A 21,962-nucleotide genomic window follows, 5' to 3' on the forward strand; every position below is an offset into this window, starting at 1 on the left:
TGTTAGATTGGAGCTAAATACAAGAGAAATTCCTCCAAACCTTCCCAAAGGCCAAGTGACAATGACTTGTAGGCCGAGACCCCAAGAATGGAACTGAAAGTTACCTGAAGATGGCCTTTTGGCTCAGATCAGCCCAGAACAATTTCTGAGCAGCAACGTCAGCATCAAGGGCCACAGTGTTTCTTAGCTGTTCAACTAGTTGGATGTATTCTTTCCTCTCTAAGCCAACCTTCCTGATGTCTCTTCGGTTAGTGAAGATCAGACTTGGCTCTTTGCCTGCAAGACAGAAGTCAAGTTTATTCAGTTTGGCTGTCAGAAGGCACGGTCCTTCTAAGTGACCTTCTCCCAAATGCGGAGTACTGAGAAAGTGAAGGCGCGGCTGAACCCCTCAGGGCTGCTTCTGCCAGAGTTCGTGCCCCTGGGACCTGCAAGGCCTCCCCACTTTTTAAGAAGACAGTTCTGGGGTCACAGCATTCAACAATAGGGCGGTTGATGAATAAGTTACTTCTTTGAATTGTACTCAAGTTTTGGAAGCAGAAAGTAAGCAAACCTGGTAGGGATTCATGGTATCATAGGCAAAAGGAAATGACCACGGTAGGCATCTGGGAAAGTGATCTGGTGTTTAACCTATGATATTGCAACTGTGAGTTTAGTAGCATGGCTCTCAAGTGCTATTTTAGTTTCATATTTAGCTTGACTGTAGTAGCCACTGGCTGGACCTTTCATAAGCGCTTACTCATAAAGGTCCCACAGCAACACCAGTCCAAGTCCATTTACCTACTGCTTTGCACACGCCTGTGGCAAGATCCATTTGATAGCCACGGCTACATTCACACTTGTAACCGCCTTTTAAGTTGATACAAATTTGACTGCAGATTCCTGGATTTTGGCATTCGTCAATATCTAGGAGGGAAATTAGAATTAGTCTTGCTGTTCCTAGATAACTGACAGAGATATGCTGTCCTTCCCCATCACCCCCAGGGTTTAGGTGCTCTTCTTTGACTCACCTCCGCAGGTTTTCCTATCTATTAGTTCAAACCCAGCTGCGCAGTCACATTCGTAGCCTATAATCAGATCTTTGCAGAGATGGGAACATCCACCATTATTAACCAAGCATTCATTTACGTCTGAAATCAAAATGTCGTAGAGTTACTTGACAAATTATTCCAAATTGATATTTGTCCTATAAACATTTAAAACAGGCTATCAGTGACAACTTATCTAGCTCGATAACTTACGATTTTTCCACGAGCTAATAATTTGTCTTATAGACATGTATGTTAGCGTATGCTGGGGTAAATAATAGACCCAATCTCCTTGGCCAGTTACCAATTGGTTAAGCAGTATTTGGTCAAGTTTCTCTCTTACTGATCAGTTATCTTTAAGGAGGTAAATTATGAACTAGTGGGTCACTGCTTGGGCTTTTAAGTCGTAAAAATTCACTCTTGAGTCCAACCATTGAACTGAGTTCACTGACAGTAGCCTAAGCAGACACTCTGCCAGGTCCAAACAGCATTAGCTCTGCTGGATGTAATTAACCTTCCCCACTCTGTCCTCAAGCAACCCCTTCACTTACGACAGTCTTTCAAGGGCTCGTCACTCCAATCCTCGCAGTCTTGCACCCGGTTACACACTTTACTGAGATCTATGCATTCTCCGTTTCTGCACTTGAATTTTCCAGGGCCCAAGCACTGATTGTCTACAAAGAGAGATTCCCTTCGTCGGTCTGATCCGAGCAGCCCCTTGACTAACCCACAAGAAGAGACCCTTACCGTTTTTGCAGTTGACTTCATCAGAACCATCCACACAGTCTCGGATACCATTACACTGCCTGCTGCCATGGATGCAGCTCCCATCCTCACACTCAAATTGGTCCGGCTGGCAGGTCTGAGAGGCTACAGAGGGAGGGAACACCGTGGGATGGAGCCAGCCACACGGTGCCCAGGTGGCACACGGAAGAGAACCGAGCCCGCCGTACTGCTGAGAAAGCTACTTACGACAGTTGATCTCGTCGCTGCCGTCCTTGCAGTCAGGATCCCCGTCGCAGCGCCACTTCTTGTGGATGCACTCGCCTGAGCTGCACTGGACCTCGCTGCCTGTGCACTTGCTGTGTATTACTGGCTGGCGGCCGCACTGCTCTAGGGACTCATCAGACTGGTCCGAGCAGTCTGCGTCGTTGTCGCACACCCAGCTGAGAGGGATGCAGGAGGAGGTGCTGCACTGGAACTCGTGGGCGCCACAGGACGGTGGGGCACAGTCAAGCTCATCGCTGCCATCGTTGCAGTCATCCTGGCCGTTGCATACAAAGTTCCTGGAGATGCAGCGGCCACTGGAGCAAGTGAACTCATCAGAGCTACACGTTATGTTGCCTATTGAGAGAGAGGATGCCCCACTGAAAGTGGTCTGGTCCTTTCAAGAGTCTCGTCCCCGAATCTAGCCTGCAGATCTGGATTATGGATCCTAGCCTTCTAGCGTAACTTAAAAGCTACAAGTGGAATGATCTCAATCTCCAAGTTTCCTCGAATTCTAGGAGACAGTCTCACCATATAAAAGATGCAGGGACAATGGACTAAGAACAGAAATAAAGGACCGAGAGAAGAGTTGAGACTAGACATTAATTTGAGATGAGAACCACAATGGACTCTTACAGGGACCGTGATCAATAACTTAAACTGTAACAAGGGATTTCGTCCTGGAAGGCAGAGACTGTGTTATCTTTATATGGACATACTGCTTATCAGGCCAGGGCCACCTCATTAACTGAGACTAGCACGCATCAGGTATTCATAAGTATATATTCATAATAAGCATTATGACACTATCACCAAAAAGAAGCCATTATAACACCATACACAGTTCTTTCTCTTTTGATGGGTCAGGAATCACAGGTCTTAAATACTTAAAAGTTTTAGAAATCACTTCTAGGGCTACAGTTGCAATCTAGCAGCCAGGTATGCTAATAATGATAAGCTAGTCAGAGTAGCCAGTTTGTACTTTGACTCAAACTCCAGCCAAATGAATTAAAGTCACAATTTGGTGGTAATTAGGGTAGAGACCACGACTCTCTTGGGAAGCAAAGTCTAGATTTAAGAGGGAAACACTTGGCAGCTCCAGGGCTTACTAATACACACATAAAGCTCGATTCTAGGATTAAATGACAAAACTCATTGGACTAGGTGCAGTGGTATTGAACTCAGAAGGTGACTTCTACACACAAGACTGTTGTTTCAACTGCAGGTGCCCTCAGTTCACACGTACACTACCGCATCAGGAGGCCCGTGCTTGTCAGACTTGGAAGCTGTATTTGTAGAAGCCCTATAAAACAGGCGGTAGCTTGAAAGAGCATTGAAAGCAATGTTTGTTCAACCTAGAGATTTTCCCAGGGCCTCACCTTTAACATGTAGCATTTATTACACATTTTCCAAGAATAGAAGCATGATAGGATAAGAAACGGAGTTGGCTTTTACAGGTAGGAACTGTGACAGGAGACAAAGATACCACCAGTTGGGTAGAGTTTTCTTTGGGTGCCTGCTAGCATGATGTTAATTAACTTTTGGAAGGGTTAAAATAGAATCAGATTTGGGACTAGGAAATGCTTATATGATACTCAAGTAATTTATCCATTCCAATAAGTAGATCCAATTTAGTCCTAGGAATAGTCCCCTTTTAGTTTTATTGAGCCAAAGAGAGGAAAGCCTAACAAAGACAAAAGCCCACACCACTGGTGCTTTACTGAGCTACTTCTAAGTGTTAAAGGCCTTGAATGACTTACCTTCTTATTTCTATTTGCCTAGAAAAAACACAAGAGCAAGCAATGGCCATTTACCCTGTGGATTTCTTTCAGACTTCTAGGGCAGTTATGAAAGACAAGTAGTTGAGCAGATAGCGAAGTCACTGAAAAGCGGGTCAACGTAACTGCATCTTTATGCTTACGGTAGCTTCCCCTGCCCACCCTTCTTTGAGAAAAGGGGTCTTTGGGATAAGCCACTCAACACTGATCTTCTTACCACAGTTTTCTTCATCTTCTCCACTGTCACAATCATTTTCACCATCACATCTCCAGGACACTGGGATACACTGAGTAGAATGGGCACCACAGCTGATTGAATTTATGCGGCATGTTCTCATATCTGTTGATGATATACAGTCTCAAAAGAGCCTCCAAACTCGTCAGTGCCAAGTTGCTGCTCCCATGCTGCTTGGAAGTGGTAACACCTGTAACTCAGTGGCCTGGCATACTGGTGAAATGTGACTCACTAGTGAAAGCCTGGGTAGATTCTTCGCCAGCTCCACTGCTTAGACGCCATGCCAACCTATGCCACCTGCCAGTACACCTGAGAGCCTCGACCATGGTACTTCTTTGGGGTTCTGTGGCATCCCCAGTTCTGGCTTTTGTTTTAGTTGGCGTAGTTAGGTTTACTGGCTGGCCTGCTCCTTGACCATAATTTATCTGTTGGCTATCAAGTGGCATACCCAAATGTCTAATCCAAACTTCATTAAAGGCCAGATGGTCTAAGCCATGAAGCCTTCGAGCTTCCTTTGTAGGCCTCCTTCGCAACCCCCTTTAGATTTACATCCTGCAAAGTAGGGACATCCCCTAATTCTTGGCCTCAGTGGGTCCTCCTCTGCTAGAACTTGGGGTCGATCTTTATGGAACCTATCTGTACCTGTGGTAGTTCCCCTCCTTCTTGCCTAGAAAATTGGCAGCACATACTTTTTTTCCTTTCTGCCTGACCTTTTTTGGTAACCATTTTCCAGACCAAAACTTTGTTCATGTTACTCCTCGACTTTTAGTGCTTCCAGAGATCTCTACTGCCTCAAAATGAACTCTAAGGCTTTTTTCACCTTAACTTTCAAATAAACCCAAGTCATCCTCTGCTATGATCTCAGACTTTTCCCTAAGTATCAGCCTAAGGACACAGATATTCATTTGCATGGCTATGAATTTTCTCTTAGTTAAGAACATAACTGTAACCTCCCTATTTTAATACCTTTAGGTGACATGTTTGTTCAAAATCACTATATGACCCTACTTCTAGCCACTTTACCCCTTCAATGATAGATTGCATTCATGACATGGAAAGCTGTACATTTAAAGGCTTATTCTTGGCCTGTGGGAGACCCTGACATCTTGACTTAGCTTCCAGGACCAGAGTACTATCTGCTCAGATACATCATTATCAAACATCGGAAATCGGAGCACCTAGTCAAGGAGTTCTTAAAGAAATCTGCAGGCTTCAGTCTTAAACATTCAATAGTGAAGCTACCCAAGAGAACGTCAGTCTTGTTAGACTAGGGAGAATATTTTTGAAAGCGGACTCACCAACTGTTAATGACTTGACTGACTTTGGAGTCAGTTGGCTTATACTTCAAGGGAGTCAGAGGAAAACCAACACCGAGTATTGGATTAAACAAAACTTGGAGCTATGAGACACAGAACAGCTTGAAAAAGTTTGAGTCCAAACCAAGTCACACTCACAGCACTGTTCCGGGGTTTCATCAGAACCATCTTCACAGTCAAAATCCCCATCACACTGCCATCGGCTGGGGATACACTGGCCGTTGTTGCACACGAAGTCAGACTCTGCACACGTCTTCTTCACTACAAAAGTGGATTTGCATGGTTCAAGTTGAAATCACATACCCAAGAGCCGTATATTCCCAGTGAGGGCAAAGCTGCATTTGGACATGTTCTATTCCCCATCCAACTGCCAACATCCAGGAGAAACTTAGAAAAATCTTTTTTTTTTCCTTTCCCCTAGAGGAGAAAGGGGGTCATTTGAGAGACTTAAAGGATACTAAAGTCAAGACAAAGGTTTCCCATTATCTTACTCCTTTGGGATACCTTATAATTCTTGCCTGTTTTATAATGTTGAGATTAAGTAATAGTTTCGTTCTCTTCAGGCTTTTCTTCAAACTCATTCAAGTCCTTCGGAAGTTTAGTAGCCAAACATTCCATCCTCTGACTGGATCACAGTGTAATGTCCTGGGGCCATATCTTAACAACACGTGGATTTAGTGTCGAGATAGAAGGCCACATCTCAGTATTGAATATTGTCACCTCTGCAGGTCTACTGGGGCCGAGGAACCCACTCAGTACGAAATAGAGAAAGCTAAAACCCAAATATAAGATAGGTCATCTTTAGCCTCCAGGGTGGACTAACATCAACCGGCTCAAAGTCACTGAAGCTGCTTAAGAAGCTGCCTATATCCATTCCTGACTGCTGGAGTTAAAATACCTACAACGGGGTATTGGTTCTGCTATTCATTCTTCTCAGGGCAGGCCTTTTCTCTTACAGTTAGGGTGATCATACACTTTGTTGTCCGATTTGGAACAATCTCAGCAGACGGGAAACAAACACTGTTCATTTCACCAGGAAGATAAGCATAAACCAGCACTTTCCTAAGCAAACCAGACAGCTTGGTCACCCTCCCTATGAGGAAGTCAGAAAGTACGAGTCTTGGAAAGTAGCCACAGAGGGTATTCTAGGCTCATCCTTTTCAGGCTATATTCTTCTTTGCCCAGGGGCCTGTACCTTCCATCTGAATTTCTAGTTTAAAACATTCTTCTCTAACAAATACTCTGTAATGAGATATCAGTTAAAAGCTGGCAATTTGCTTAAAATTTGAAAGAGACTGCTTAAGTCAGGTGTTCAAGCGAGGTGCAGCTCTCTGAGGTTAGAATGTCCTAATAAACTAGTGGGCCACTCTGGTTTAGCCTCCGGTATTACAAAGGGGAGAGACAATGATTAAAGTCAATTTCTAGAACTCAAGATGAGGAATTATGATGATATTCCAAAAAAGGATTATTTATCTCCTTGAATTGTGTAGCCAAGGAAACAAGAAAGGTTACGTTAGCTCGTAGATTCACACCTATTTCTAAAATCACCGAACTACTCAAATCCCATTGTTAACGTTTAAGTGCTATCCCAGGCCCATGTGCTCCTGAGTACGTAGGAAGATGTCAGAGGGTCTGAAGAGCCACATGCTGTAATTCAATCTGGAAGACTCCTCAGAATTTGTGAAAGAGGGAGTAGGGAATTGTGAAGAGACCACAGGATGTTAAGACGTATAAAATATTACAGAGACAGGAAAGATTGGCTGCATTACAAAGTGAGCAAAAGATAAAGACGGACAGGAAAATTGCTCGAGTTCACCTCTTTCCATTCTGAGCATAGACTGGGAGGGTACCAAAAGGCTATTTGAACGGGGCGTTGAGAGATGGATAAAAATTGAGATGTGTCGCAGGGAAAGAGGACTATCAGTTACATACTTAGGGTATCTAAGTCACTGATTAATCAGCTCCGCCTAACACAAAATGAGTTACTGGAACAACAGAAATACATGGCTTGTGGAATTCAAGCTGAAGTTGACTACATATGCTAAATGGCATGCTTGAAAGAAAGAGCCCTGCTGAAATTGTAACCAAGTTCAATAGAAAGAGATAAGACAGAAAAAAATAGGAAGTGGCTTTTCCTTTCCATGGAGGAATCTCTCAGAGAAAAAAAATTATGATCAAGAATATATTTAATTTTTTCCACCTTGCGTGATCTTGATTGTATATATACATTTACCTCCTCACCTCTTCCAACCCCCCCTGCCATGTGCCTAGAAGTTATTCATGCAGAGACCACTTTAGGAAAAGCCGGTAGTAACCCCTAAGACGACCCAGGTTAGTTTCTACTGAGTTCGTCACCTTGTAAAAGATGACGTCTTTTACAAACATGAAGAAAATGATTATTTTTCTAAGGAAAAACAATGGGTTTTGCCAAATATGTAAGTTTAGAATAGAGGAAGAATTGCTACGTATACCAAGAGAACAGTTGACAAGAGTAAGGTCCTACTAGTGGGATATTCAGTGAGGGAATTCTACTACCTCCGTAACCCAGAAACAGTATGGAACTCAGTGTCTTACAGAGTAGATGAAAATCTTTGTGTTAGAATGCCAGTGATGGAAAAGTGTTGCACAGGAGAACAATTCTTGGTCCTGACACTAGAGAGAAGTTTCTTCCCTGAGACTGTAGAATGTACTTCCTATGCTTCCCAATGAGCTACGAATGCACATATTGGCATGAAAGCAGCCAGGGTGTTGCTCTGAGAGCTCAAGCATAGGATAGAACATTTACTCTCTAACATTTTAGTAACGTGCATGAGGAAGCAGGTAATGGCATAACAAGATGGCAGTTGATGGAATCTACATTAAGCTTCTATTTTTCTTCTATATTTCTAGTTTGTATAGTGGACATCTTTATATAACATCTTTTAAAAGACAATTGACATATTATCACCGACATTCACACACAACAGTTCTGGGGGGATTTTTACAACCTAGAACAAAGGGATCGTAAAGCAAACTTCAGCATGTATTCAAGGTACCTAAATGTCATCTTGACATGCAGTTCTCAGCTCTTCTGGCTTGGCATGAGCTGTACAGATTGCATAAACAGGCATTTCTCACCGTGATCTTTTGATAAATGCTGATCAATGGGTATGATAGTAGATCTCCTATTCTCATGGGAGAGATGTCTTCCAGCCTGCCTCATGCTTTAGAATTAGTGTCTATTGTAGGCAGAGAATTAAAAAAGAATTCTTATCTGATCTCTGATCTGTGCCGGCTTGCAGTTTCTATGCCAGGAGTTAATTAATCCTCTGAAACTTTAGGGACTTCTTGCTGTCCATGGCTTGCTTTCTTTTTTAGGAGCAGAACCATTTGAGAATTTAAAAAAGAAAGTCTGTCCTAAGCAATCTTTTGTCTATCTCCACTTCTGGTGCTCTTCTCCCTTCTCCTAGCTTCCTATACCAAATGTTTGCCCGATCGAAGAGAAACCAGGTCCTGCCATTTAAAAGGAACTCCACTTTATAGTCAACATTCTGGACTCAAATTGATAACCCGATGTCAAACATTCAATTATATTCCTCTAGACCAGGAAATACAGAATTTTTAGACTCTGGTTCAAAACATGTATTAGGAATGGATTCTATTTTCAGAGTCTCGATAACATTTGTAGAAACTAAGACAACATCAATACTTTTCAATAAAATACATAAGTCCTGGTGAGGTGGCAAGTGAGACTGCCAAACTCTTTACTCACCACAATTCTTTTCATCACTGCCATCAGCACAGTCTTCATCCCCATCACATTTCCACAGCATCGTTATACAGCGGCCATTTGTGCACTGGAATTGGGAAGTGTCACATTTGGCGTTTCTTCCTAAAATCAGGAAGGAACACTTAGCTAAGCCTGGGATACAAGGCTGGTATGTTAGAGACGCAAGTTACCCAAAACCCATGGATAGGGGTCCCCTGAGAAGGAGCTGCAGACTCAGTAAGCTGTCACATTCTAGGGGGCAGAGTCTCATAGGTCTTGGGGCAGAGATGACAGTAACTGAGTTCTTAGCTGGGCACACACCATATAGATAAGACTAGATTTCCCAACCTCGCAGCGAGGCACAGCCATGAGACTAAGTTCTGGCTACTAGAAAGTAAGCAGGAATGGTATATACAACTTCTAGAAAATATCCTCAGAGGAACAGGGGATCCATTTTCCTTCCCTTTTTCCCTTTCTGGTTCCTGAAAATTGGGCATGGTGGCTGGAATAGCAATTTGTGGCCGATGCAGCCAGACCAAGATAGAAGGAATCTAGATTGCCCAGAAACCACAGGGACATTTTCATCTGCCTCTGGACTCACTCTCTCATCTGTGTAAGCCACGTGTGTGGCTATAATCACACAGCCACATCCTAATCTTTTAACGGCATTTCTGATCCACATTCCATACTGTTATTCACGAATGATGCTCTTATTACAAGCAAAGCAAAGGAGATTGAGAAGGGGTGGCAAGGAGAGGGGAGACATAGAGGTTTCACAACCCATGGTTCCTCACCTTAGAACTTGAGGTCTGATGGGAAAAAGACATGTTTACAAAACCGCTCCAAGATAAGTTAAAAAGCATCAAGAAGGTACAGTCAAGGGCCAAATGGAGATGATTTTTAATTTAGTGATGGGAGAAAGCAAAGTGAGGTAGAGCCGCAGACCTGGATTCTATTTCTCTGAATCTCAGTTTTTCTATGCTCGATGTATGGATATTTAATTCACAGCGTAGTATAAACTAATTCTTGTAAGTGGGGCGCTTAGTTGTTTTGCCTGGCAGGGGACAGGTAATGTTCACTTGTTTCCTATCACTAGCAAAGCTGTCGTTCTGACAGGTGTGCTTTCTTTGGGATAAAAGATAAAGATCTGGTTGCTTTAATGCAAAAATACTGCAACTATCTGAGAAACCCTGCAGAGGCACAGAGTTCATGCGGGACATCCGAGGTCCTGCCACCTTGCCACATTAGCAGCTGTGACATGCTGGCATAAAACCAGACGCTGCAGTGACGAGCCCAGACGGGAAATGTTCTGTAATGTACACAATGCTCTCGCTGGCCTCCCTCCTATCAGCTACTCCCTATTTTCTGGGAACATTCTATGCTTTGTGGCTAATTCCTGCAGATGGAAATTTGATCCAAGTCAAGTTTACCATACGGGTGTGGTTACTTTAGGTACTGAATATATTTGTTTAAAACCTATATGTATCACTCTCCTCCCAAGAGTCTAGTTAGGCTGGGACACAGATACAAAGCAGTATGATTCGATGGCATTTCCTACCTACAATTCATATTATTCATTGCTCCACAAGTATTTTATTAGGTATAAGATACAAGGGATAAGGAGGGAAAACGAGGGGAGGGCAGAAGTTGTGGTCAGGAAGCATCACCTCCTAGTTTTTATACCTAGACCAAATAGGAAGGACCTGGCTGCCTCCCACCTTCCCCCATCATCGCTGTAGTCTCAATATATTCTCAGTGTGCTCAGTGCTGGGGTACCTGTACCAGGGGCCTTGGCTGTAGTTCTATATCCCCACTATCTCTGAGGGCTGTGAGAGTGATAAGAATCTACTTGGAGTGGTTTATGTGAAAATAGAAAAAAAGCAATTTGAAGTCAGAGTACACAGATGTAAATACACTCTGAAAGAATAGTCAGGTTACAGTTAGGATCCTGTGCAGACTGAAAGGCTCTGAATTTTGTAAAGGTTTTAGTTACCAAAGGTAGTTCAGTCAAAATGAGACGAAAACATTGCTGTTGATATCTACACGGTCAAAAGGTAACTGTATAATCAAACTTGGACAGGGACTTAAAAGTAGGTGTCAAATGATGCTTTTCCCCTTTAGGGTTAGGTACCTGGAAGATCTCCTTCCAAATAAGTTTTGAAACTACGGATTTTGCAGGCCTTCAGGCTGGCCTGGGATTAAATATAAGCCCATAATACCCTAAGGCTGATGTTAACTCCAATATCGCCTTAAAGAGGGTCTCTAAATGTAGTTGCAACACACAAGCCACCAACAATAACAAATGATTGTAAATCCCGGCTATGCTGCTCCCAGAGTCCATACTGAGCAGGCTCAGGACAGATATAAGCATTTTCTTAGTGTTTATTCCAAGAGCTTAAGACAAAAAGGAATTGAATGTCTACATTTTCTTATCTCAGATGTTTCCACTCCACCCAAGCTTCTTCCTGACTGTCACAAACTTGTGTGTTACTAGGACATATCCATGAGCCTCCATTAGGAAGGAGGAAAAATTGAGGTTAGGAATACAGTATGCCCCTCAATATCCCTGCTGGTTCAAAACAGGAGCGAGAGTGGGGTGGGTAAGGCCCGTGGGCTTTATAAAACACCCTCGAGAGCGAGGCGAGTAAGGACCCAAGCTTTATGGTCATGTCTCTTCGTTTCCTAAGCACTTTGTTTCCAGAGATTGTCACTGGGCAGAAAGTACTCCCGAGTTCTGCTGATTCCCGGCATCACACAGAGTGGCGAGACCTCAGACACGAAATCCAAAGCTGAGACCTCAGCCACCTGTCTACAATCCTGGGTTTTCTGTGCAAGTTTCAAAAAGATCCCACTTTCACACTTCTGCTACGGTGCAGAGCTTGAGAATTGAAAGCACCACACGAGTTAAGAAGCTTTTGGTTTCCAAAGCTTTGGGGATTATAGGCTGTGGACCTGTAGTCTATTTCCATCCATGACAGTTAAGTCTTACATTCAGTATTATACTTTCATAAAAGAAACGGGTTGAGCTTGAAATCATCCACACTCGATGTTCTTTTAATTCTTAGGCTCAGCTAAAGCTAATGATGCCTCAAAAAATAACCTTAGAAGTAGAGGCGATAGGCCCTCTATATTACAGAGTCTACCTGCCCAGAAAGGTGAAAATTTGGAGTAAATGTGATTTTTTTGTGGGTCCCATAGGGTTTCACAGGAATGCCTTAGGGCCAGAGGGGTAGCTGAAGTGGGGTAAAATGCCAAGATAGTGGGAAGCTGACTGTGCCCCCTCTGTTTGAAGCAGGAAGGCTTTCTTTTGACTATTGGAGTTTTGTGTGAGAATTTGAATGGGGTTGTGTTGCTTTAAGACATCGAACTGTTGGACTAGATCTAGGTTTCCTTGTAGCTCTAATACTTGGAATGAATATCCCTGGCCTTTGGGTCAGGGGGTACTAAGTCACTTGTACCTAGTCACACACGTGGCTATTTACATTTGTAATGAATGCCCAGAAGTGTCCAAGGATCCCTCACAGAAGTACACAGATGGAATCATACTATGCAAACTTACTTCAAGGCGCCCATGTCCCAGGAGCCTTGCTTACCTAAATAGTTAACGCTGCTACCCAGATATGTTGGCAGGTCACTGGGTCCAAGAAACTCAGGGTTTTTAATGCAAATAGAAGTCAGCCTGCTGTTGTCTAATTGTCCCTGCAAGGGTTAACATGGAAGAACAAATTGTAAGCTTCAGTAAAAACTACACAGACCTTCAAGTAAATAAATACCAAGGCTTGACAGTGGGCTCCCGATTTCCCTGTGGGGCTCCTTTGCAGCACCTTTGGGCAACACAGGGATGCCCAGAATATGAAGATGTTTCTGAATGTCAGGCTGAGACATGAACTCCAACCTGCTCAGAGGGGCTCCTGCTGCTACACGGCCAGGACTAGCAGGGCCAAGTATTCCAATCTCTTATACTCCTCACTGCTTTGAGCATGCGAGTGTTATCATCTACTAGAATTTCTTCAGTCCATTTGTTTTGGCACTTCTGGGGCTGCCAAGGGCATTTATTTTTAGTTGGGCTCACTTCTGCTGCTTGCCACTTTAATGCCAATCTTTCTATTCATAGGCAAAAACTTGTTTTAGGACAGGCAGATTTCCAAGTCAGCAAAGTTTTCCTACAGGGAAGAAGGTTAGTAAGAGGAACTAAGGAAAAGGGGCCCTAGACAGCCAGCACACAGGTTGTGTTCTGGCCTTTTTAAAGTCCGCATCTGAAGCCGTGGAAGCACCAGGTGTGGGCCAACTAAAAACTGTTAAATACTTAGTTTAATCCTTCTGATTGGCCCAAAGTGAATCCTACAGTTCAATTGTCAAATAGTTTTGTTTGTTTTTCAATTTACATCAGATTGAGATCATCTTAAGGATCATGGATAATTAACTTAATTTTCATCGTTATTGTTGTTGTTAGCCAAACACTGCTCCAAGACTTCAGTCGCTTAATTCATTTAATTCTCAATCCTACATGGTCAGTGCTACTATTCCCCTTTTATATGTCAGGCAACCTGTTCAGAGAAGGGAAGTACAGTACTTGCCCAAGGTCACTCTGGGCAGACCTAGAATTTGAACCTGGGCAGTCTGGCTCCAGACACTGGGCTACTAAGCATGCATACAAACCAGAACACCTGACTCAGGATTACTTCCTTCTAGAATATTCTGTCGATTTGTAATTTGGATAGTGGAGTCGGTTTAATCCAGAATTAGGTAGTTTTACTTTTCAAGATGACACTATCCTAACCCAGCTTTATTGTTGAGATAGAGCCCTCCCTCCCTTCCCCGTTTTAACTTTTTAAAAATGCTGGTAGAGTATACTCAGCAGGCCTTTTTCTAGAGGAATACTATGCTTGGTTTTCTTGCCTAGGGCATATAGGTCAAGTCAGAGCAAAGAACCTCCTGATATTCTTTGGATTGGAAGTTATTCGTTTTTGTGGGTGGTAAAATACTAAGTCGGTGATTCTCAAGCTCCAGTTCGCATCAGAATCCCCTGGAGGGTTTGTTAAAACACAATGCTGGGCCCCACCCCGGAGAGATTTTGATCCAGTGGATCTAGGGGGGCCCAAGTTTGCATTTCTAATGTGTTCTCAGACGATGCTGACACTGATCACTCTGAAACCACTACAGGTGGCTAAGAGGAGGCTAAGATTCTACCCCCTGCCCCCATAAGACCTCATACCCATCACTGGATGGACACTGGTGGTAAATGCCAGTCTTACAACAGACATGGTGACAACCTGACACAAAGCCTTTGTGCCCATTAGGTAAAATTCATCTAGATGCCTTAACCAGCACACACAGGACAATTTCTTCTAAAATGTCTTCCTCTTTCATACGTCCCATCCTTGATTGGCCCCATCAGTCATTGTAAGTCAGTCGTCCAATAATGAGCCCGGATTCTTCTCCCCTGACATTTTGCCAACAAGCCCTGGCTGTGGCCAAGCCCTCATCTCACTTGATCTAAATTTGTCTCCTGGTCTTCTGTCTATAGGCTGCCTTGTTCTGTATCCAAATCAAGATAGTGGTGATTCAAGCAAACTTGAATGGCCCAAAGTGCCAACCAAAGACAGTATCACTTCCATGCTTCCCACTGGCTCCGGAATTGAGTCTAGTTCCCTACCTACTTCCCCCGACTTTTCCTTATTAGATACCACCTGCCATCTGCTCAGGCTACATACACCAAGAGGCCCCACTCACTTCCCCAGACCTGCGCCCTCCCTGTTGCTTTGTCTTGATTTGCTCATGTTACTTAGCCCTGTTCACTTATCTACCAGGAGTGGGCTCATATGACACCCCTTGAATGAGGCCCTCAATTCCTTTCTTGACCAGTTAGGTGTGGTCTGGCTTCTTTCCTGTAGTTCCTGGCGCCTGTTGCACAGCGGCCACATACTGAGATGTCCTTACCTGCCTGTTTCCATCTCTACAAATGGAGATCCCCTAAGGCAAGCCCTGGAATTTCTTTGTAACTTGGGACCTGGTGCCTGAAATCTAAAGATTCTTTAGGCACTAGTGAGTATTCCGGATGCATTAATTGATTTGTCGCTTCACTAACAAAACTGGTCTTCTATAGAGTTTTTTTCAAAGCATTCTTCCCAGCTTTTCTGAAGTTGAAGCCAAGGGTAACCAGCTGTTTCACAAGCTAGAATACTTTGAAAGACTCTAGGTTATAAAGGCCACCGTTCCCTATGCCTATGAGGCTACTTTCACCTCATCTTTGTGATACTTTATCATTTAAAACACTGTACTTTTCCACACTTATCTGTCAGAATGAGTGTCAGGGTGAGTCTGTCAGCCTCCGTTCCGTGTGAGGAGAGAGGTTCTGACACACAGGGAAAGTTAGAAGTGGCTAACTGGTAAAGTTAGAAATGTGTTGTATGGGCCCAGGATTTCACTTCTGACACGTGTGAGCACTCTTTGGCAATGCTGGCAGCAATCCATTGTGCTCGAATCAATGCCACCTTTGTAAGATCATCTGCAGAGATCGAATAGCTTCTGGCTTTGTCATATTAGAGTCTAAGTTCTTGGTGATTTGGGGGAAACTTCGTGAGCTGTAACCCAGATGGCATGTGGGAACTACAGCAATTTTCAGCTGCTATCAGCCTCTTTCACGATTGTCTTCGGCGCTGGATCTATTCATTTCTATCCAGTGCTTCTGTCCTATGCTGTCTTTGGCTCACTGATTTCCTGGCTTGACTTCCTCACTAGATTAAATGCCAGGAAGGAAGGGACCAACTCTGGTCACTGTGTCCCCATGCCTGGTGCCATATGGTAGGTGCTCAGAAGATGGAGGTAAAATGGGTTTAAGCAGATGTATAAAAGAAGGTCTGCACCAATCTACTACCTACTTAGTGAACCTACAGATCAGTTAATAACTCAGATCTTGGGAAGTGTTCTTAGGGAAACTAAAGATTAGAGGTAGTCGATAAACTAGGAACCCTATTTACTCCTAGTGTTTGGGGGAAGTGTTAAGTTAGAACACATGAATAACTTGCAAATGTTGTATTTAAGGGAAGTAGGAAGTTAGAACACATGAAGTAACTTGAAAAAGTTATCTACCGCCAAGGTTTTATTAACTCCCTTGCACTTGACAAATTGCAAGCCCCTCTCCATCCCCCACTGCCAACAGCACATCTAAATACATGAAGGCTACCAGCCAGCAGAGCCAATCCAGATGACCCAAGTTCGTGGCAAGGTCGACCATTCTAGCCAGTGGTCCCATCTTATAGTTTCTTCCCCCAAAGCTGTCTCTTAAAGACAAGACCGTGAATACCCTCCTGCCGTTCTACCCACACATGTAGCATCTCTAAAATACGAAATGGGCAAAGGATCTCTAAACAAACATGAAATTTTGTTTTTCGTTTTGTTTTGTTTTTCAGCACAGTCTCTGTACTTACTCTCCCAACACCTAATGGGCATGCTCTTGCTTAATTTAGAGCCCCAAATAGCGTGCTAACTTTAAGGTATCACCCACCACCTCATTTAGATTCTGCAGTGCTTCTAGCATTTCTAATGATATCTAGAGTTTTTATTGCAAGCCAACAGGAGAGTTTAGCAAAGAGATACCAATTCAAACTGAAAAATATACAGACCGAAATTAAGATGATTTTCACTTACAAAGCCAACTGTCCTAGAGCTAAGTCACATTCTGCCTTGAAAAGCTATCAGTTCTCAGATTTCCTAGCCCAAAACTCTTTAGCTGGGCCAAAAAAAAATTGTCCCTGGATCACTTCCTTATGTTCAACAGGTACATCCTGTCCATCACCTGTGCAGAAGGTATTCTTGGACTCTTTGCCTTGAAAGTTGTCCCAGTGCTGTGGCCTAAGTACCCTCTGGAGATTAATTTAAAGTAGAAGGGAACATCCTAAACAATTATGAGGCTGTCAACTAACCATCTGGAGGGCAGCTGTAGTAGCCCACCCCAGAAGCTCTCCTAAGGCAAGTACCTTTATCATAATTTCATATAGGCTAGTATGTGAAAGAGGCTTGCCAAAGAAAGGTCAGCATCCAAAGTAAATTTAATTATGGTGACTTAAATATTAAATATAGGTGCCTAGACTTGCTCCATTCCCTCTATTGAAAAAGAGAGCTTTACTCACATTCTATGAGAAATAGAAAATGGTCTAGATATTTAATGAGTTATCTATGTATCGGAGCTGTGTTCGGAGTCTTCCGGCCTTTGGATCAAAACCCAAAGCCACATGACTGGGAACTATCTCTTCCCTTGATCTTATGGCCATGTCCTATTGTAGGAGTTCTTGTTAAGGCTTTTCAGTTTGACACTCCTCCTGGAACAAAAGGGGCTTGCAACTGCTTTTTTACATTTTCTAGAATTATAACAAAACTACGTAAGCGAAATTGAGTTCATGGTTATCCAATTTTATAAATGGCAGAAACACTTCAATCAGGCCTTCATTTCTTTTGAGCATGGAGGCTGCCATAATTTAAATATGCAGCTTTGTTGTACTAAAATCGTAACATTTTGCTTCTCTACGGACCTTGGCCTTTATACAAGCTTTAGCTATCTGGGAATTCAAGCAATAAAAACAATGAAAATGACACAGGACAGGGTATATAGTTAAATATCACGTGAAGTGGGCAATGGGGTGATTCCGGGAACAAAGCTGCTCCAGACTTTAAGAAGCTGTCATTGTCAATAAGGGCTAAGCCAGTGACCCTCCTGTAAAAATCTCTGCTCACATTCTCATTCTTTGGCCTCCATGAGGGTTATGACCATTGGCATACCTTCCCTCGGTGCTACAAGATGAGTCAGGTTTATTTTCCCCTTGACCTCCAGTCTCCTATCCCTCCAGGTCTAATTAGTGCTGCCAATTTCACCAACCCCCTCCCCCCACAATGAGAGAAGTTCTGTCTACTCCTTTCGCTAGCTGTTAACCATATCTGAATTGCTCTCACAAAACCTTTGTTCTTCTAGGCTTTGTCCTTAAGGAATAGATGGCAGCCCAGATCCTAATCTTGACTACCTCGGCTGGAGGAAAATGTCCTAGAACTCGCAGTTAGGTGTACTACACTACTGAATTTTAACTTCTTGCATTAGCTTGCCTTAAGTTCCTCGCCAGGGTCTTAGACCACACCTTTCTTGTCCTACAGTATTTTAGATTAGCACCATAAGTGTATGTGCCTGTGTGTGGGGGGGTGGCATGGGGATGGGGAGAAGGGTAAGTGTAGATGACTAGGGCCAGAAAGTCAGCCTAGAACTTTGAATTTCAGACAGGAGCCAGGCTGGGTTGGATTGGGGTCAACACCTGCCTCAGCCAAGCCTAAATTCCCTCTAGTTCAAAAGGATGTGCCTCTTTCCCTCTGAAGAACTTAAGTCTTGTATGGGCTTCTATTTGCCACTGTTTATGGCATGTCACATATTTCATAAGTGACCTGGGGGAGAAAAAGGGATCCTCACCTACTTAATACAAGGTGAACATATGCCTTCAACTAACTCATTTCAACTGTTTAGGTGCATTCCTAACATTCTGTAAGATAAAGTTAACCTCCAATGGAAAGTTATTACATGTTAAATTAAGAGAATTCCATGTAGAGAAGAACATATAGCAAAAACAAATCTTTTCTCCTCCATTCCTGGACAGTTCTCAGTAAGTTCTGATATATTTTAGTTGTGTTTTTTTTTTTTTTGAAATGCTATGAAAAGTATGATGCAAAGCATGGCACTATTCTGAGAAATCGCTTAATTAAGTTAACACTGCTCATCCCTTGATTAATGTTGGAGTCTGAAAACCATTGTAGGCAAAGCTTTTCCAGGCTCTAGGGTTTGTTACACATCGGAGCCCACTTTCAGGACACACTCCGTTTCTGAGGAGTTCAGGCAGGGGAAAGCATTTGAGAACAGTCGGGCCAAGCCTATCGGGTCTTTTACATTCCCTTAAAGATAACGCTTCTCAGGCTGCTAAATTTCTAGTCCGCGGAACCATGTGACCAACCTAAACGTGACCAGGCGGCCAGCCAATCGCGGCTGGCAGACAAGTCCGTCCCAGCTTCACAGGCTCCGGACAAATGGAACCAAAGGGCAGGGGGCATTCCGAGACTTAAAACCATCAAGTATTGCCCCAGAGGCTGCTTGACCACACGCTTTAAAGTTCGCTCTCACTCAGGAGACACGTGACTGCAGGCAGGAGGGCGTCGTAAGACACCAGGCTACAGGAGCTAGGAATTCTGGAATGGGTACTTAGGACAGGGACAGTTTTCTGGCAGGCAAATCCCTTGGTGTCAAGTCAAGACCACTTTAGGGACCTGCCAGGATCCTGACCGAATCCTAGAAGGGCTTCCTGTCGCCTGCCCAGGAAAGTTGTGGGGCCCGAAGTGGGAGAGTGGCTGGGGACAGGGTCCCCAGGCCCAGTGCGACAGAACGTGCGGACTCCACAGGAGTCACCACCGCCCTTCCAACAAGCCACAGCCACACACCAGCTCTCGAGCTACTTACTCCCTTTGATCTATTGTTTAAAATGAAGGCTAATTACAGCCACTAGATTAGGTCTCAGTTCCTCTCGAGGAAATCTCACCGGTACGAGGATCAGCAAACTAACCTGATTTAAATCTTCGTTCCACTCCCCTCCCCCGTTCAACTATACGGGAGACCCAAGAGGTTTACAAACGCTGCCGGAGGTGTGGCAAGGGGAGAGGAGAGAAACACCTAGAGAGGAGTCCTATTTTTCAAGCCTCACTCGTCCTCTAACCCTCACTCCAGAAAGATAGCCTGGTGCTGGGGGAGTCGCAGTCCGGGCGCGCACGCCGCGCACTTCTGGAAGCTGTGTGGAGACTACGGGCTGCAGCCCACCCAACATGCGCCCCCTCACGGGGACTCACAGGCCCGGCTGGCACCCCGCGCCCGTGTCCCGGGAGACGCCCACTCTCACCCACCGCCCGCTCCCACCCTCCCTGAAGTCGGAGGAGCGCGACCCGGGCTGCCGCGCACGGCTTGGCCCGGCCCTCTGCCTCTTTCCTAACACTCCGCCTGGCAGAGGAGACAGAACCATTGTTCAATGGCCCAGAAGCCCACATTCCCCAGCTCCTGCCAAGCGGGGTGAAAAACGACGCGAAGCCGTGGCTCTGGGGGTGGGAGTGTAAGGGAATGAAGACTAGTTCAGGCAAGGCTTTAGGACACCCCAAAGCCCACAGTCCCCCAAGCCCGGCTCCCCGTAGCCGCGGCGCTGACAGCTCAGAGGCACCACCAGGGTGGGGAGGAAAGGAAGACGAGGAGAGTGGAGAGGCTCCTCCTAGGAAGGGGGTGGGCAAAAGGAGACCCGCGCCTCGGGGACCCAGGCGCCCCGGCTGGGTCCCGGCAGCCCGAGGAGGGGCGCGTCCTCACTTACCCGCTCCGGTGGTGTCGCTCTCTCCGGGCGCCCCGCACAGTGCGAGCAGCAGCCAGAGCGCCCAGCGCGCGGACGTGCCCATGGTGCCCGACTGGATGGTGCCGCCGCCGCTGCCGATCGCTCCGCACAACAAGTTACCAGCCTTTCGGAAAAGGAGGAAGGTGGTGGGGGCAGGGAGGGAGGAGGGGGAGGAGGAGGGGAAGGAGTTAGAAGCGGGTAAAGGGAGCGAGGAAGAAGAGGGCACCCCCTCTCCTACAACTTGCACAATCTCCTCCCCACCAGCCACCCCACCCACCTACCTACCTACCGACCTCCCTCCCCTGGCTGCAGCAGCAGTGCAAGTCGAGCCTGCGGGAGAAAATAATGCAGGCGCTGCAGAGAAGGGGAGGGGAGGGTACGGGAGGGGAGAGGAGGGAGGGCGAGGGGGTGGGAAGCTGACAGCAGAGGAGAAGACAGAAGAGAGGAGCCGGCCGCCGAGCACCCACACTGGCGACTGCTGGAGCGCGGGGTGAGGAGCGAGGAGGAGCAGGAGGGGGAGTGGTCAGCGGAGGGGGGAAGGGGAGAAGCGGCCTCAGCCCTTGTTTCTCATCAACGCGCTCCTCTTAGGAGCTCAGGGCAGCCAGGTGCCTGCCCCGGGGGGGTGTGAGTGTGTGCGAGTGTGAGCGTGCGGGTGTGAGTGGCCGTGGCCGCGGCTGCCACCCGGACTGCTCCTGGGGCCCAGCTGCTCGGCGCGTCCGCCGGAGGCTCACGGGGGCCCGGGGCGGCAGCTGGTTGGCTCGCGCGCCGCCTTCGCCTCCAATCCTCGGCGCCTGCCCTAATTTCCTGATCCAGGGAACCTGCCGCCGCAGCAGCTGTGCGCTCCCTACAGTCATTACTGTACTCTCCCGACGGCCGCCAACAGTAAATGCAGCCGCCGCAGCAGCAGCAGCAGTTAGCGCTGATGCAACTATTGCTGCGATTGCCAGCGCCTTCCCACTAACTGGGCTTGCAGCCCGGGAGGCATTTGCAGCTTCCAGGGGCAACACGAATCTCTCTACCACCCTCTCCTGCCCCCCGGAGAGAGGCTGGTTCTGTAAGGCTGGTAGGTAGAGGCTTCCTCCGGCCTCCTCTTTCCATCCGAAAATGCTGAAGAGAAGGGGTCTGAATGTTGGGGCTGCAGTGATGTGGGATTCGGGGTGCCTGTCTCAATTGCACGCTGAGATGCCTTTTTTTTTTTTTTTTTTTTACCAAAAATTAAATGTGTCTTTAAGTGAGAGTGTGTGTAACTGAGAGTGCGCGCGGTTGTGGCTTGTCCTCTGTAATAGAACGCGACTAAAATAACCCAGTCTGGCGTGAGGAGGAGGGAAATTGCTAGCACAGCTCTGCATTCTCTCATCAACAATTAGAGTTAATTGCTAATTGCACAAAATGATAGTTTGAGGGCCTGTAATTAAAAGCTTAACCTTTTCTTGTTTGGGGGAGGGGAACCCCGTAGGTTTATTCTTCTTGATACAGTTTA

At 45.5% G+C, this 21,962-nt stretch overlaps 1 protein-coding gene across 9 annotated transcripts in view; it reads right to left on the bottom strand.

The window, feature by feature from the left end:
* VLDLR (very low density lipoprotein receptor) overlaps positions 1-21,342 on the bottom strand; it is a 35,645-nt gene extending 14,303 nt beyond the window's left edge. For 2 of the 9 annotated variants that reach the window (XM_081066243.1, XM_081066239.1), the window contains exons 1-12: positions 20,768-21,176; positions 20,465-20,606; positions 12,683-12,788; positions 9,093-9,212; positions 5,480-5,602; positions 4,008-4,130; positions 1,998-2,369; positions 1,773-1,895; positions 1,577-1,699; positions 1,008-1,127; positions 778-903; positions 105-276 (exon numbers count right to left, since the gene is read on the bottom strand). In XM_081066243.1, the coding sequence (XP_080922369.1) occupies positions 105-276; positions 778-903; positions 1,008-1,127; positions 1,577-1,699; positions 1,773-1,895; positions 1,998-2,369; positions 4,008-4,130; positions 5,480-5,602; positions 9,093-9,153 (1,343 nt within the window). In that variant the 5' untranslated portion in view covers positions 9,154-9,212; positions 12,683-12,788; positions 20,465-20,606; positions 20,768-21,176. Of the gene's footprint in view, positions 1-104; positions 277-777; positions 904-1,007; positions 1,128-1,576; positions 1,700-1,772; positions 1,896-1,997; positions 2,370-4,007; positions 4,131-5,479; positions 5,603-9,092; positions 9,213-12,682; positions 12,789-20,464; positions 20,621-20,767 lie in introns of those variants that run through there. The other 7 variants (XM_081066240.1, XM_081066235.1, XM_081066237.1 and 4 more) reach the window with 7 other exon arrangements.
* Positions 21,343-21,962: the final 620 nt, after the last annotated feature.

This window comes from Rhinolophus hipposideros, assembly GCF_964194185.1.
Source record: "Rhinolophus hipposideros genome assembly, chromosome: 11".
Taxonomy (NCBI): Eukaryota; Metazoa; Chordata; class Mammalia; order Chiroptera; family Rhinolophidae; genus Rhinolophus; species Rhinolophus hipposideros.